The sequence below is a fragment of the Rhinopithecus bieti genome, unplaced genomic scaffold, assembly GCF_001698545.2.
Source record: "Rhinopithecus bieti isolate Rb0 unplaced genomic scaffold, ASM169854v2 scaffold_19482, whole genome shotgun sequence".
Lineage (NCBI taxonomy): Eukaryota > Metazoa > Chordata > Mammalia > Primates > Cercopithecidae > Rhinopithecus > Rhinopithecus bieti.
In genome coordinates, this window is record NW_016809768.1 from 1,395,433 (window position 1) to 1,410,442 (window position 15,010).

The window sequence follows — 15,010 nt, forward strand, 5'->3', positions numbered from 1 at the left end:
TATATATATTTATATATATATATATATAATTTCAAAACAGCTAACAATTAGTGTCATCCTTAGTCAAAACTGAAGTCAAGCTAACCTTAAAACTACAACACTCTGAATATATGTCAGCACTATGCCTCCCAAACAATATTTAAAATATATTTAACTTTCAAATACATTTATAAGGTACACCAATAGTGAGAAAATAAAGTCTTAAAATTTAAATACAAATCACCATATAAAAAATTCGGGAAACACAGAAAATCCTATCTTACAGAAGTCCAGGCAAGCCTGTCCTCAGCTGGCTCTGATGCACAGCACTGCTGCACGACACAGCTCTGCCTGTTGCAAAACTGTCGGCACGTACAGCCACACGACAGCTGCGTCGTCAAGAGAAAGAGAGAATGGATGCAGGGGGCACGTGCTGCCCTCTTCACACTACTCAAGCATCAAGACCCGAAGCTACTTTGCTTTGCTCTAGAACACCACAGGGCCCATCACCCTGTTCAAAAACAAGCAACCCCGTCGCAGAGCCTCTCCAGGGCGGATCATTTGGTGCTCTGCTCCAAGGCAGAGTACTCCGTTTCTGAGACTCTGGAGGCATCGATGAGCTTGGTGAGCCCTGTTTTGGCCGAGTATTTGAAGATGAAGGCCTTCATCAGCTCGTACCTGTAGTTGCGATTGATGAAGCTGTAGAGGACAGGGTTAACGCAGCAGTGCACCAGCGACAGGCACTGTGTGACGTGCAGGGCTGTGAAGAGGGCGTGCTCCAGCCGGCAGGTGAAAGGGATGTAGTGCAGGATCGAGAAGATGTCCAGCAGCACCGCCACGTGGTAGGGCAGCCAGCAGACGAGGAAGACCACCACGTAGGAGAAGATGATCTTCCGGCTGCTGTGCTTCTCCTGGTCACCTGACGCCGAGATGGCTCTGGCCAGCAGGAAGTAGAAGACGGCGATGACAGAAAAGGGAACCGCGAAGCCCAAGACCACAGAGACCAGCTCCATGCCGATCAGCCACTCCTTGATGCTGTGCTCAGGGTAGAAGGACCGGCAGTAGGTTTCATTGTTGGACGCAGACGTGACGGTCTTCAGGTAGTAGGTGTCTGGCAGAGACACGCAGAAGGCCAGCAGCCACACCAGGACGCAGACGACACGGCGTACCATCTTCTTCCTGCTGCTGGAGGTGTTGGTGAAGTAGGTGATGGAGAGGTAGCGGTCCACACTCATGCACGTGAGGAAGAAGATGCTGCCGAAGAGGTTGATGGAGAAGATGAGGTGTGTGACCTTGCACGTGAGCTCCCCCATGGGCCACTGGTTGTGCTGCACGAGGCTGACCACCCAGACTGGGATGGTGAGGACAACCCACAGGTCAGCGATGGCCAGGTTCAGGATGTAGCAGTGTGTGTCGTAGCCTGTGGTCTTGGCCTGGATGTTCACCCAGACCACCACGGAGTTGGCAATCATGCCGATGACGAAGATGAAAATGTAAATGAAGGCGAGCGTGTAGAGCAGGACACTTTTGTTGGGCATGTTGGGGCACATCACCGTGTCCACCACGATGCAGTCGCTGCTGTTGCATGGCCAGCTGATGTCCGAGAAGTTCCCTGGCTCCGAGTAGTCGAAGACATGCAGATCCATCGTTCTGAGGGCGGGCAATCCAATGACCTACGAGAAAACCAAGCAAACAAAAAAGATGGAAGAGAAAAGTCACTTCATTAGGAAAAACTCCAGTTTCAGGCAAAATGCTTTTCCAGGGCCCTGATAGGCTCAGCTGTTTGGGTTTAGCTCTGTAATGTCTTTGCAACAAAGGGAGAAAAAAAATCCATAATAAAACTCTCCAAAACAAAATAAAACATACTTCAAATCTAAATCCATGTGGTGCTCCAAGACAGAAACTGTGTTTGCTTTCTCCATCTTTTCATGGCTATGTTCTCAAGACACTGCCAGTCTGGCTGTGCCCAGGGTGTGAAATCAACACAGTACAGGGGCCAAAGAAACGTCAGGCAGCTGAGCCCCAGCCACCGCGATGCTGATGGCCTGCTCGCTCTCAGCAGGGGACAGTGGAGCCATTTTATCTACGTCCCCAAAGAATGGCAGGGTTGTCTGCTCCTGGCACTGCTGTATTACAAGTGTCCTGCTTTGGTGTCTCAATGAAAGCATTTCAAGTCCTCCTCCAAATCTGCATTTAAAATGTGACTCAGCACTCTACTTTTCTGCTAAATTCACATGTAAACCTGGCTCTCAGGCAGCCCCAGTGTGCAGTCACAGAGCCTCTGGAAACATAGTGAGCCTACGCGAGGTGGCCCACAGCTTCACTGCGCCCCAAACCTGAAGACTCTGGGTTCACAGTGTGGTTTTCAATGAAGGGCAACCAACCAGCTGTCTCAAGCTCTGCGTCAGCACCTGTTTTTCCATTCCTTTATCTGTTCAACTGCTTCAAGAGCAAAGTGTGCCAAGACTCAAAGCGCAAAAACCACCACCTGCTGCATTTCAGGAGGGCTGACGATTTTCCCAACTGTTTTCCCTGCTGACCTGAGGTGAGACCAACACTCCATCACCATTTCACTGCCAGCCAGAATTCAGCCACAGGGTACCATTGTTATCTGGCAGTGATTTCTCCAGATAGACTGACAGGGGCTGTCTTCTACTGTCAGTCCGCCCATGGGAAGGCCCTGACATCCCTCCAGGCCATGGTCCTGGGTCAGCAATTGGCCCTGCCTGAACCCCACTGTAAAATCAAAACCTCAGCCCAAGGATGCAGTTGACAGTGACACAGTCGGGTGGATGCCCTTCCCCCTCACTTGTCCCAGGTAATGACTGGCCTAGGGTCAAGTCATTATTTACCAAGTTCATTTAAAGTGGATTCCAGGTTACCTTTGAGAATTTCCTGGAAGATCGGGGACAACGGTCAGGGGATCAATGTCCAGGTAGCTACACTAGCAGAACGCAAAGCCACAGCTGGGAAGCCGCCCACTCCGAGATCAGACATTCCTGGCTTGGAATTCTGGCTCCTCTACTCATTAGTATTTACCTTAAGAGTTAATCTGTCTGCATCTGCCTCCCCAGGACAGCAGCACCTACCTCACAGATAGCCTAAGAAGAAAAGGCCTAATTCAGAGCTTGGCCCTAGCCGATGCTCAGTAAAACGATGCTCAGTAAAACGATGCTCAGTAAAACGATGCTCAGTAAAACGTCTCCCCCTTCTCCCTCCCTGGCCAAGAAGAAAGAACCCTGGGGATTCCCCCACCTAAGGCGAGCGGTTTTCCCTTTAGCAAAAGCAGAACCTGGTTTAATTCTACTCCCCTTGAAAACTGGCTTTACTGGCTGAGTAATAAATATCCCCGGTGGAGGGAGACTCACAGGCTCACACAGAGACTGGGTTGTTTGATGGGTTTCTCCTTTGGGACAACATGAACAGAATCCCTGAAAAGTGAGAAATTGCGCGGCCTCGGCTCCACAGCCCCACCGTTCACAGCAGAGGATCTCGCTTGAACCCCACTTAGCGGAGACTGCTGCAGGCTTCTGGGCACTTCCCTCTGCAGGATGGGAATCACCGTGGGGTCCCCTCCTGGTGACCTAACCTGACTCAGTGTCCTCCAAGGCTGACAGAAAGCGCTGGACCTCCCATGACAGCCGCATCCCCTCCCCACTCTGAAAGCCCTCCATGGAGGGAACCACGCTGGTCCTGCATCGGGAGGCCTGGCTGTCCTCAGAGTCACCCACTAGGAGGAATCAAGCCCTGTGACCATTGACTTATGACAAGCCCTGATGCCCAAGCATGGGAGGGTGCCCGTGGAGGTGAGCAAGGTCAAGGTTAGGACAGAAACTCAAAGTAGGAGGCTAGGCACACCTGTCCTAAGACGCAGCTCTAGAACTCCAAAAGGACGTAAGCCCAGCAGGGAGCCGAGGAAACCCTGGCCTGCCAGACGGACAGCCAGCCCCAGGGCAGACAGCCAGCCCCAGGCTGTGCCTTGAAGCTGCTATCTCCACCTTCCCTCGGCCACCACCCAGAGCTGACGTTCCACTCTCCACCCTGTGATTCCAGCAGACAAGGATTTCACCTTTGCTCTCCCACATGGCTCTACTGCAACCACCTTTTCCTTTGTCCCATTTCCTTAACACAAAACACATTTGCATCATGGCTTGGTTTCCAAAACACTTTCACCCGTGATCTTATCTGACCCCAGAGTCCCGGGGAGCAGAAAAGCTTGAATGGAGGACGGCCCCACAGCTGGGCAGCAGCAGGGACAGCAGCTGGGTCCAGAGGGCAGCTCGGCTGGCGCCTGGCTTGGGCTCCCTGCTCTGTCCCCACTGGCACAGCCACTCAGCAGGAGCTGCCATGAATCCTGGGGTTTGGGCCATTCACAGGGGCTAGAAAGAAATGACCCTCAGTCTTTGTTCGCCAGAACTTGGATCCCGAATCCACCCCCTCCTCCCCCACCATGGTGACAGTCCTCTGGCTCAGGTCTTACTCGCCCTCCAATGTAGAGACATGTCAGGTGCCGGCTGGCCAGGTGCCTGGCCACTGCTCGGCATGGACGGCCCCTGCAGGAGGCCAGGTCACTCAGTGAGAAGGCGCCCGGTTCCCACATCTCCAGTGTGTCCTTCCTTCCAGTGCCTCCATTCTTACCACAAAACAGACACTCATCCGCTTTGAGCTACCAGCAGCCTTCAGTATTCTCAGAGTGGGACTGAGAGGTGGAAAAGGGCTCAGAGACCCCCCATCCAGTCCTTGGCTTTCTACCTCTGCCTCTTTGGGCAAAGAAAATTTGATTTAGGGACCACTGGTCCTCTGAGTCAAAAATAGTATTTCTGAGATAGGCACTTCCTCGCTCGGCCATCCTCCCCTCTTTCCTTGCTTCTCCCCTCCTGGGTGGCACAGTGGGAAACTTCCAACAAGGGTGTGGCTATTGCTGCCCAAGGGCTGAATGAGAGAGCAGAGGCTGGAGCTCCTCACTGCCCCACCGATCACCGGCCACCAATCATCAGTCACCGATCACCGATCACCAATCCTCAATCACTAACCACCAGTCAGTCCAAGGAACAGCAGCCCACACTGGGACTGGCCAGGAAACGAAGTCAGAGGCCCACACCCTGATCACCTGCTTTCCTCTAGGGGCCTGGACCAGCCTCTTCCTTCCCACCACCAAAGGCTCCAGTGGTCAGATAAAGGAAAGTATAGCGAAAAGGGAGATTAAGCAGACAGTGCAGCCATCAAGTCCTCTGCAAATTTAAATGGGAGCTAAATAAAACAAACAACAACAACAAAAAAGTGTCATACAATAGCTCAGGCTTTCGTCATTTCGGTATTTTTCATGCATTAGGTTTCAGAAAAAAGGGCTGTCTCCAGAAAACAGATTATTATTTGACAAAGACAATCAATCCCCTTATTCAAAACAGGGAACTGCCATGTAACATGGAATGTGGTCTGCGACAAAGGCTCTGGCCGCCCCAGCCTGCGTGCAGGACGTTTAGGGTGGGCAGGGCCCACTTGCATTGAACACCATTCACTGATGGTGTGCGTCTGCCATTGGAGCAAAGAATCTTCCTAAATTACCTGCTTAGACCTTAACAAGTGACACTCAGAATCCCTGATAGGAACAAAAGCTTCATAGGGCAAACTATGAAATGTGTACCCAGGGCCCCTGGTTCCCAAAGGCCTGGTGACAAAGCTCCCTGCAAAATCTGAAAGTGGAGAGAGGGAGGGAGGCCTCTAATGAACCCCAGAGGGCCCTACACAGAAATCACAGGTCCCCTCAAGCAAAAGCAGGGGATTACCTCATCCCATACAGAAGGCGCTGATTGCATTCCGCACAGATCTGGATGGGCCAGCCCGTGGGCCCTTGTATACATTCTGAATGCCTCTCAGCCTGTGCCGGGTCTGTTTACGCTGGGAAGCGGGGACAGCCGATAGCCACAGGGTCTGAAGGAGACATTCCACTTAGACCAGTCACCCTCTGCTGGAATCAACCAGCAATTCCATTCCCGCTTGACGCCAGGGTCTAAGAAACATTTCTGGGTGTGAATGAAACCTGCCCACTGACTGGGTTTCTATGGCCTCAGTGCCCACGCCAGGGCAGGCAGGGGAAGGAGACCCACTTCTGACACTCAGGTTCTAAGGTTTCTGCATAAAAGATTCCAGGCGGAAGGAAGGGGAGGGAGTGCAGAACAAAAGACGTTTCTTTCCAGTTCTGTGATGATACAAATTCACACATTTCTCTCCTCAAAATATTCATGTGTCTCCAAATGTACACAAGATGTTTTTTAAAGCAGTATTTATTTACGAGCAAACACTGGAGACAACATAAATGTCTTTCAACAGAGGCATGACTCAGTAAAGCCTGGTGTCTCCATCTGGAATACAATACAGCTGTGAGGGGAGGCCTCCCTTCATCCACAGGGAGAGTTACGGCATGCTGTTCAGTGAAAGACAATGCGCAGACGCACACACACACAGCACAATCCCAGCTATGCAGAAAGACACACAAAAATTACATTTATTTATTTTTATATGTAAATATATGTGCACGAAGGCATAGAAAAAGACCTGTAGTAAGTATTAAACTTGGGGCCGGGAGGGTAGGAGGAGGGAACAAAAGGAGACTTGTAGTTTTTGCTCTATAAACTCTTGTGTTATTTGAAATTTGACATCAAGAATTATGTAAATGTTCATAAAGGGAGGAATGGTCCGCAAACAATCGAGGCTCATGTTCCATTTTCCTGGACCACAGAGACCCAAGGGAGAACGAAAAGCAGTGAACGTCAGCTTTCATTCCCTTTTTCCCAGCGCCTGCTCTGTTTTAGCTCATTCATTCCTTCGTACAGGGGTCACCTTTTTAGCGGCCCTGTCGCACGTTGCAGTGACAGGGAGAGAACTTTCCTGTGGCCAGCGATGGCGAGCACCTGTCCAGCCCTCCATCCCTTCCAGCCTATGGCCTGCAAAGGGACTCCTCTGTCACTCACAGCCCAGATGGGGTTCCTCTTGTCAATTGCAGGACTTTTCCCGGAGATTCACCTCTCGTTTCTGGGATTTTTTATTCATCAACCAAGTATCCTTGACAACGACCGTGCTGCGGCAAGCAGCCTGGGGTATTCAGCTGCATCCAAATGGTCTCCCTGGGCTCACTCTGCAAGCTGAGGGTGAAGCCAGAATTAGAGGCACTCAGGTTTAGAGCCTCCATGGGTGGTGGCTAAGTATGCAATCAGCATGTCCTTACGCTGGTTAGTTCCTTCCAGAGAATGCCATGTGTTCAGGCACCCAGCCAGTGTTCCCCCAAACTCCCTTCCATATGTTTGCAGTCTCCAACCACAGACTCTTCCCCACTGATGCCCTCTGCCCTTCTGATTCTCCCACCTTCTCCTGGCCCCACACCGCACATCTCTATTCTGAAATGTCTTTTGTACCATGACGTTGTTCACGTTTCTTGCCCCTCCACCTCATTCCTACCAAGCCCCGCACCCCCCACCAAGTCTTCTGTAACTTTATGTAGCTACAGCTATACAGCTATACAGCTACAGCTGTACACAGTCGGTGCTCAAGGAGCCAGCAGTTAATCATGGTCCACTGAGACCAGCGACCGTGGCCAGCAGCGGAGACGGGCGTCCAGGAGAGACTTTTCTGAAATCATCACCGAGCTGGTGTTGGCGGACTGAGCCTCTTGTTCGAGGGGGCACTGCTCTGGGGCATGTGAGGACAACAGATCAGAAACATCTCCCCGCAATCCCCGAAACCCCACCGGCTAGCTGGGAAGGCACGCAGGCCCGTCAGCTCCCAGGCATGAGCAAGGTGGTGCGTGCCCCTGCAGCAGGAAGATGAGGGGTTTCTACTCTGGTGGCTTATGGGGCCTTCAAGGAGGTAGTGATCAAGGATGTTCCAGAAGGCACAGCCATGGGTAAAGTCACCCAGCCTGGCTGAGGCAAAGACTCTCCACAAAGAGCAGATGGAGGTAAGGGTTGGGCCTTAAAGGGTGGGCAAGGAATGTGGCCTGGGCTTATCCATGCAGGAACCAGGAAGGTCTAGAGCAAGGCCATGGCTTTGGGGCAGAGGAAGCTTTGAGAATGGAGGTGATACGAACCCCACAGGCGGCTTTGCAGTGGGGTGCTCTGGTAGCTGGGTGCAGACCAGGCTGCTACACACACGTCACTCCTCTACAGTGGCACAGATAAGATAACTCAGGCCAGGCCTGGGGCCCCAGGACCAGCTCCCAAACGAGGGGCCCTCTGGCCCTCCGGGCCCTGCAGGACCTCTCCTCCTTCACTGGCTTTCTGCAGTGTGAGACCTGTGTCCTACAAAGGAATTTCATGAAGAAACTTGGTATTGTCCCAGACAAGAGCTGGGACAGTGGCCCTCACTGTTTGCACACCTAGCAACTGAGGCCAGGCCAGGTGAAGAGACTGGGTTATGGCAGGCTTGTGGCTAAGAACAGAGTTCTCTTCCCCTTTCCAACATCTCCAGGGACTTTCCAGCGGGAGTCATGCTACAAAAGCAAACGCTCTGGTCTCTTTGAGCAGATAACACCTTTTCTACCAGGCCAGCCCCGGCTTACGCTGAGCCTGAAAGTTAGATCAGGAGAATTCACACTACCTCTGAAGAAGCATCAGGCAATTGCGCATCACTGAGTGGGGTGTGCGTGGGCATGTGTGTGTCTCTGTGTGTTTTTAACCAACGCTACATCAAATCTATGGGGAAACCAACCAAGTAACCTAGGGGAGAAACCCACGGAAGCTTCGGCCCAGGTGGACTCTCTGTGACTATCCACTAGGGCTGATAGCAGAATGGAGAGCTGTCTGGCACCTCTGCTGCCAGCAAATGGAAAACAGTCTCAACTGCACATTCACCAGTGACCTGAGTGATCTTATTTTATGCAAGTACATACCTGCTTTGAATGGCTTGAGAACTCAACAACAACAGTAACTACAGAAAACTCTATACCCTGATTCAGATACAGTCCACCTCTTCTCAGGGTCCTTAGACATACTTCACATGAACACGTGGGGCATCCTCGTCCACTTTAAGGATTTGGTGGATCAAATAAATCCCACATCCAGAAACCTGATCTGGTCTATTGTGCTCAGCTGCCCGACAGGGAAGCAAAGCTATCCCCACAAGAGCAGGTCCAGAGATTCCCACGTCACAAAGGCTGCCGTCTGGGCTGGCCCACTGTAATCAGAGCCCTGATTCCCACCCAGCTTAGGACGAGGACCAGGCAGTGGGAGGTCAGCCAGGCTAGGAGAGCCTCCTCACCCCCCGCCCTCAGCCAGACACAATGGGTTTCCCAGGAGGATGCTGTGCAAACTTAGGCTCTGCATATACAACTGAGGGAGGATGCCCACATATCTGTTATAGCAGGAAAAGCAAAATATGCTTCCTATCTGGCTGACCCAGCCTTCAAAACGCAAAGTCCCCCACGCTGCCCTGGGCTTGTTATCTGTCCCTTTGCCAACAGCGGTTCAAGGCCACCTGAGATAGTCTCAGCCCCCCTCCACTTTTTCAGTGCCTGGAACAAAACACAGTCTGCTTCCAAAACTACTTGCGGCTCTTTAAAATTGTCACCATAAAATTATGCAATTCCCTGATCACTTTAATATCGAAGCAATAATGCCTTTTTTTCCCACTTCCAAATTAGTAGATAAAAGCATCAAATATTCCCTGCAGGAAACCATCAAGTATGCAAAATCAAGGACAGCCCCCGCACCCCTCCCTGCCCTGCTCTGTCTATTTCTGGCTTGCTCGCTTTTATTTCAACAGAAAATAGGTGTCCCGGAGCTTTGTCTCTTCTTTCCTGGACTTTAATAACACTTGACATGACACAATCTTTAGTTTCTTTCTAAATTATACCTACACACATGCAATGCAATTGAAGGCATTTTAATACGGTTCTTGCTTCTAAGAGTAAAACTAAGTTCTTTGGTTGCCTGGTTTAAAGGTACAAATGCCTTCTGGCCCCAAATTCCCCTCGTGTTGTACAAAATCACTGAGAAAAATCTAAAGTTTTGCAACCTTTGAGGTATTTTTCTTTCCCCTTGGTTACTCTTAAGGTTTATAAAGTGACTGCCCTTCAGCCTCAGGTTTGAGTAACTTCAACCAATTTCCCTCACATCCACTTGAAAACAGGAGCTCTCTCCCTAAAATGATCACACAAAAAGCCACTGTTCCTGATTAAGTAGGGATTTTTGTTTTCGGGGTTTTTTTTGTTTTTTGTTTTTTTTCATTCAGAAAGCCTATCCTTGGCCTGTTCTGGGCCTGATTAAAAATCATAATACCTTCTCAACGCTTCAACGACTCGCTGTTAATACGGAGGAAACACACCCCAAAATCCTGTGTGTGTTGCACAGGCATGCTGCCTTGGCCATACTTATGGAACTTTTTCAAAACGACGACTGCAATGTCTGCCCCTTAAAAGAAAAAGGCTGATGGGCAGCAAACTACAGCCATTTCTCCATTTTCCTTTGCTTTCCCACCCCATCCTGGGCAGCTTCCCCTCCCCCCAATCTCCTGGAGGTTGTGGCATTAAGCTCTGCAGTTGTATGCACATTCAAGTGTTTATGGCAGAGACTGGGGAAAAAAGAGCAAATTGTTTCCAAGCTAGAGCTCCCATGTGCAACTTTGCTTTAGAAAAAGGCTTTCCATCTGGGGAAAGCTCATATTCTGATGAAAGAAGGGCGAGCAGTTTATTCATTTAAAATCTATGGAAAGTTAAAGCACAGAAACCAGCAGCCTCCACTTTCTTTGCTAGGCGTGCCTAGCTGATGTCCACATTTTTCCTGGAATAAATAAAGGGACACTAAAGGCAGCATCTGCCTTTAAAAAAGAAAAGAACAAAGTGACCATGTTGAGACGTTGCAGACTGAAATTTCAGGGGATGTCACTGCACCAAATACGTTCAAAGGGCTGTAAACCAGTTAAGGAAGCTCTCTCCCACTTTTGAAAAACTAAGTAATCCTGTTGTGAGCAAAAGGAAAGAAAGAAAGACAGAAAGAGGAAGAGAGAAAGAGAGACAGCCAGTCTGATTTTTACAACTTCTCATTCTCCCTGGAAGTTACAAGCCTTGGCTAACCACCCATTCCTGACCTCACTCCAAAGTTCTCTCAGTCACTCCTTGAATCTTTGCACATGCCAACAAAATTGAACAAAATCCACATTTTACCTGAAGAGTATATTTAAATTGCAAAAGAGTAGACTCGCGTGTGTGCTTCCCCCCCACCCCACTCCCAACAATTGAAGTTGGACTTAACACCTTCTAAGAGAACAGTACTCAAATTAGATTAGCAAGCATGCCATCAAGAGAAGAGAAGACCGGGCTGTATTTAACATTCACGTTTATAGCTTCCGGACTTACAGACTCTGGTAAATCCCCCAAAGTACTGAATTCAAATACATCTTGGACTCAGAAAGATTCCCAGCAGTTTTCTGCTCCATTAAGGATGCCTCTTCATAAAGTGTTCATCGTTCTGGAATTACGTATTTACTGCCAATTTTATCTGTTTCCAAACTGATATACTAGAAGCAAAACAGGTAAACAGTGGGTGCCAAGCTAATCCCCATGCCAAATTGGTCAGGCAGAATGGATAGTCTGTGTTCTTGCAAAGTTCCCCTGCTTACTGGAGCCACACAGCAAATAAATACCAGATTCCTAAATACACAAGGAAATTTCCTTCTGCAAGTGACTTAAGAAAACTGCCCTTTGCTTTCTGAAGCGAAAGGTGAAGCCCTCCGAATTAGCAAAAGCACTTTGCAATGCAGCTACGTGCAGCCTGGGTTTTTAGAAACCAGACCCGCAGACTCAAAAGCACCTATCTCAGCGATTTTAAAGAAGTCCTTTGAAAAAGACCCCTTGGCTTAAAAGCAGAAGCCATGCCTTCTTTCCAAGCAGAGCTGCTGCCCGAGCACTGTTTCCTTACCTCTGGGCTGGCTCGGCTGGCTGAGCTCGCTCGCCTTCCTGGCTGTGCCGTGGGCTGGCTCCCTTAGTGCTGAGCAGTTTGCAACAACTGTGAGCTCTGCTGGCTGCAGACTTGCATTATATACACTGCAGAAAAGAGCCTCTAGCCTCTAGATGGCAGCTTTGTAACCCACATCTCTCTCTCCCCCGTGCCACCCCCATCCCACAGGCGCACACACACACACACACACACACACACACACACACACATACACAGAACACACCCCTCTTGTAAACCCCACTAGTCTGTTGTTTCCTGCACAAGCGCACTCTTGGGAAACCCCAGCCTTCTTTCATTTGCAAAATCTGATGAAGCCACAAAGTCCGAACCCCATGGGGGAAAACGTCAGCCAAAGAAAAACTGTAAAGAAACTCTAGTGCTTGGCAAAATCATCAAATATTTATCTGGTCTCAGGTATATCTTGAACAATCCCATTAACACCAAGAGTTCCTGTGAATGCCTCTTCGCTCTAGGGAAGACTTTGTTCCCAAGACAAATTACTCTGAACTTCTGAACTTCGGTGTTGATTTGCTAAGCCTGGGTTTTCTTTGCTAATTCCTCCAAATTAGCAAAGTTTTGGTATGACCAATGAGTCGATACCACACCGTATATCCCCAAAGTGGGGAAAAAGAGTCTTTATAATAGATTATACTTGAATATTTTTATTTGTAAAGAACTTCAGGCACACAATCCTTGAGACTCTAATCAAGATAGTATTCTACAGTGTCTGCCCAGTGCCAGACACGAATTAAGAAGATAATAAGTGCCTTTCGATAATATCTTTTTCTGAGATGAGTTTGGCAAACACTTTGCTACAATTATTGAAATCTACATTCTTATTTGGAAGCGTATTCCTAAAGTTCCCCCCATGGGAGGAATTCAACCTAAAAATGTAATCCAGGCGATACTCATCTCTAATGCCCCATTTACAAAAATCACCCATAAGACAGGGACCCAAAGGCCACCCGCCAGCCCGTCCTCATGTGCAATGCTTTGGCTTTCGTATTGCTTTCTCATCTCCTGGAGTTCTTTAAGAGCGGCTCAAGTGGAGTGTGTGAAGGCACCAGCTGTATTCACGCCTTCTCCAGAGCTAAAACTTCTAGAGATTCTTTTATACGTCTACTAAAAATAACAGCAGACGCTCGGTCCCAGCGCTGAATCTGGGGGACTGGGAGGTCAAAGTCTCACGTGGCTAGAAAGTCGCATTGTGGAGAAAGCCCTTAACAAAAGAAATATTTTGTTTAGATAAAAGCTTCACATTTTTCTCCTGAACTGGCTGCCCAGCGGGAGGCGAGGCGCACACCTGCTCTCCGGGGGCCTCCGGAGGGGTCGCCCTGGGGCCGGCCTTTCCCAGCCCGAGCGCAGCGTCCCGCCACCGCCTCTGCAGAGCGTCGCAATCACTCTTCGTGTCACATCAGCCCCGAGCACATCTCCAGGCTTCCCAGAGATGCTGGAAAGGAAAACTGCGATCGGCTACGACTACCCACACCCAAGACCTAGGCGAGACCTCGACCCTCCACAGCACACGCGTCCTGACTTTTTCCGTCCTGTTTCCTTCTTGTGGGGGCCTGTGTCTGAACCTGCTGGAAATGTACTGGGATCCCCTCTGGACAGAGGCTCGGTTTCCGCTTTCTGTGGCTGTGGCGGTGACTCCAGGGCCTGTCCTTCAAAGAACGCGCTCCGCATTGCAGAGCCGGCGCGCCCGGTGGAAACACAGAGTGGGTGTGAATCTGTTCTGAGCTAAGTGTGCTGTCGCTGGAAGAAAGGCCACATGGACGGGGGGCCCCTGACAGGATGCAGTTGCTAACGTGGAGGAAGGAAAACGCAACGCAGTTTTTTTTAAAAAGGAGAACCCACTTCGTGCGTCCGCGGCCCGCCCTCGCTCCGGGGCCAGAATCCACAAGGCCGCCTTGCAGCAGCCTGCGCCCGCCCCCGCCAGCGCCGGCCCCGCGCCTACCCACGGTCTGAACCCAGCCCTGCAGCCACACACGGCCCCGTGCCCTGCTACAGCCCCACGCCCTGCCCCGCCAGCCCCGGCCCCGCGCCCACCCAGGGCCCGCACCCAGCCCCGCACCCACGCATGGCCCCGCGCCCATACTTGTTCCGCACTCACGCACGGCCGGGCACCCGACCCAGGAGCCTGAGAGGATTCGGGCCCCGGGGTCACCGCCCTTGCCCTTTGACGTTCCCCACCCGTCCCCTAGTTCCGCCGGGCGGGGCTGCAGGAGGCTTCCAGACTGGGAGGGGCGGACCAAGCGCCGGCGAGGAATGGGGCGGGGTGGGTCGGGAACCCCGGGCAGGCTCGCACCCTGGGAGGAGGAGCTGGGTGCTTGGGGCCTGAACTTTGCTGTCTCCTTGGGCCTCCCACTCTGTCTCAGAAAACAGTCCTGGGGGAAAACGAGAGGGTAAGCAAGCAGGGCTTTTTAAGAAAACGAGATTCAATTGCCCTAGGACCTAAAAGGTCTCTTTCAAAGTTTTGAAGAGTGTCCCTGTTTTGGAAATTTGTGTTTTCAGTGTAAGGGCAGAACTCCACCTCCATCCTCTAGGGGTCCCGGCTGGGTCCGAGAATTAAATTGACACAAGATAGATGAATAGGAGGAAAGCACACTGCAAGTTTCACGCGGCATGGGAGCCCTCATAAAGAAACCGGCCAGGCGCGGTGGCTCACGCCTGTAATCCCAGCACTTTGGGAGGCCGAGGCGGGCGGATCGCGAGGTCAGGAGTTCGAGACCAGCCGGGTCAACATGGTGAAACCCCATCTCTACTAAAAAATACAAAAAATTAGCGGGGCGTGGTAGCGCGCGCCTGTAATCCCACCTACTCGGGAGGCAGAAGAATCGCTTGAACCCGGGAGGCGGAGGTGGTAGTGAGCCGAGATTGCTCCATTGCACTCCAGCCTGGGCTACAGAGCAAGACTCCGTCAAAAAAAAAAAAAAAAAAAAAGAAAAAGAAAAATCAGAAGTGTCAAAATTCAAAATTGAACCTGAGGTGAACCTAAAGGCGAAAAATTTTGGAGGATTCCCACAGGGCATTGCAGAGAGAGAGAAGCAAAATGCAAAAACATGATATAAACGATCGGTTTA

General features: G+C 50.6%; 1 protein-coding gene across 3 annotated transcripts; it reads right to left on the bottom strand.

The window, feature by feature from the left end:
* Positions 1 to 349: 349 nt before the first annotated feature.
* On the bottom strand, positions 350 to 14,123 carry ACKR3 (atypical chemokine receptor 3). Of its 3 annotated transcripts, XM_017890387.1 has the most exons (3): positions 11,889 to 12,046; positions 6,951 to 7,121; positions 350 to 1,652 (listed from the first exon to the last, which is right to left on the bottom strand). In XM_017890387.1, exon 3 carries the CDS (start codon positions 1,623 to 1,625, stop codon positions 537 to 539), a length of 1,089 nt encoding a protein of 362 aa, XP_017745876.1. In that variant the 5' UTR covers positions 1,626 to 1,652; positions 6,951 to 7,121; positions 11,889 to 12,046; the 3' UTR covers positions 350 to 536. The 3 variants fall into 3 exon arrangements, with proteins under 3 accessions (XP_017745876.1, XP_017745877.1, XP_017745875.1); XM_017890388.1 differs by lacking the exons at positions 6,951 to 7,121; positions 11,889 to 12,046 and adding an exon at positions 14,026 to 14,123; XM_017890386.1 differs by lacking the exon at positions 6,951 to 7,121 and having other exon boundaries at positions 11,889 to 12,037.
* Positions 14,124 to 15,010: the final 887 nt, after the last annotated feature.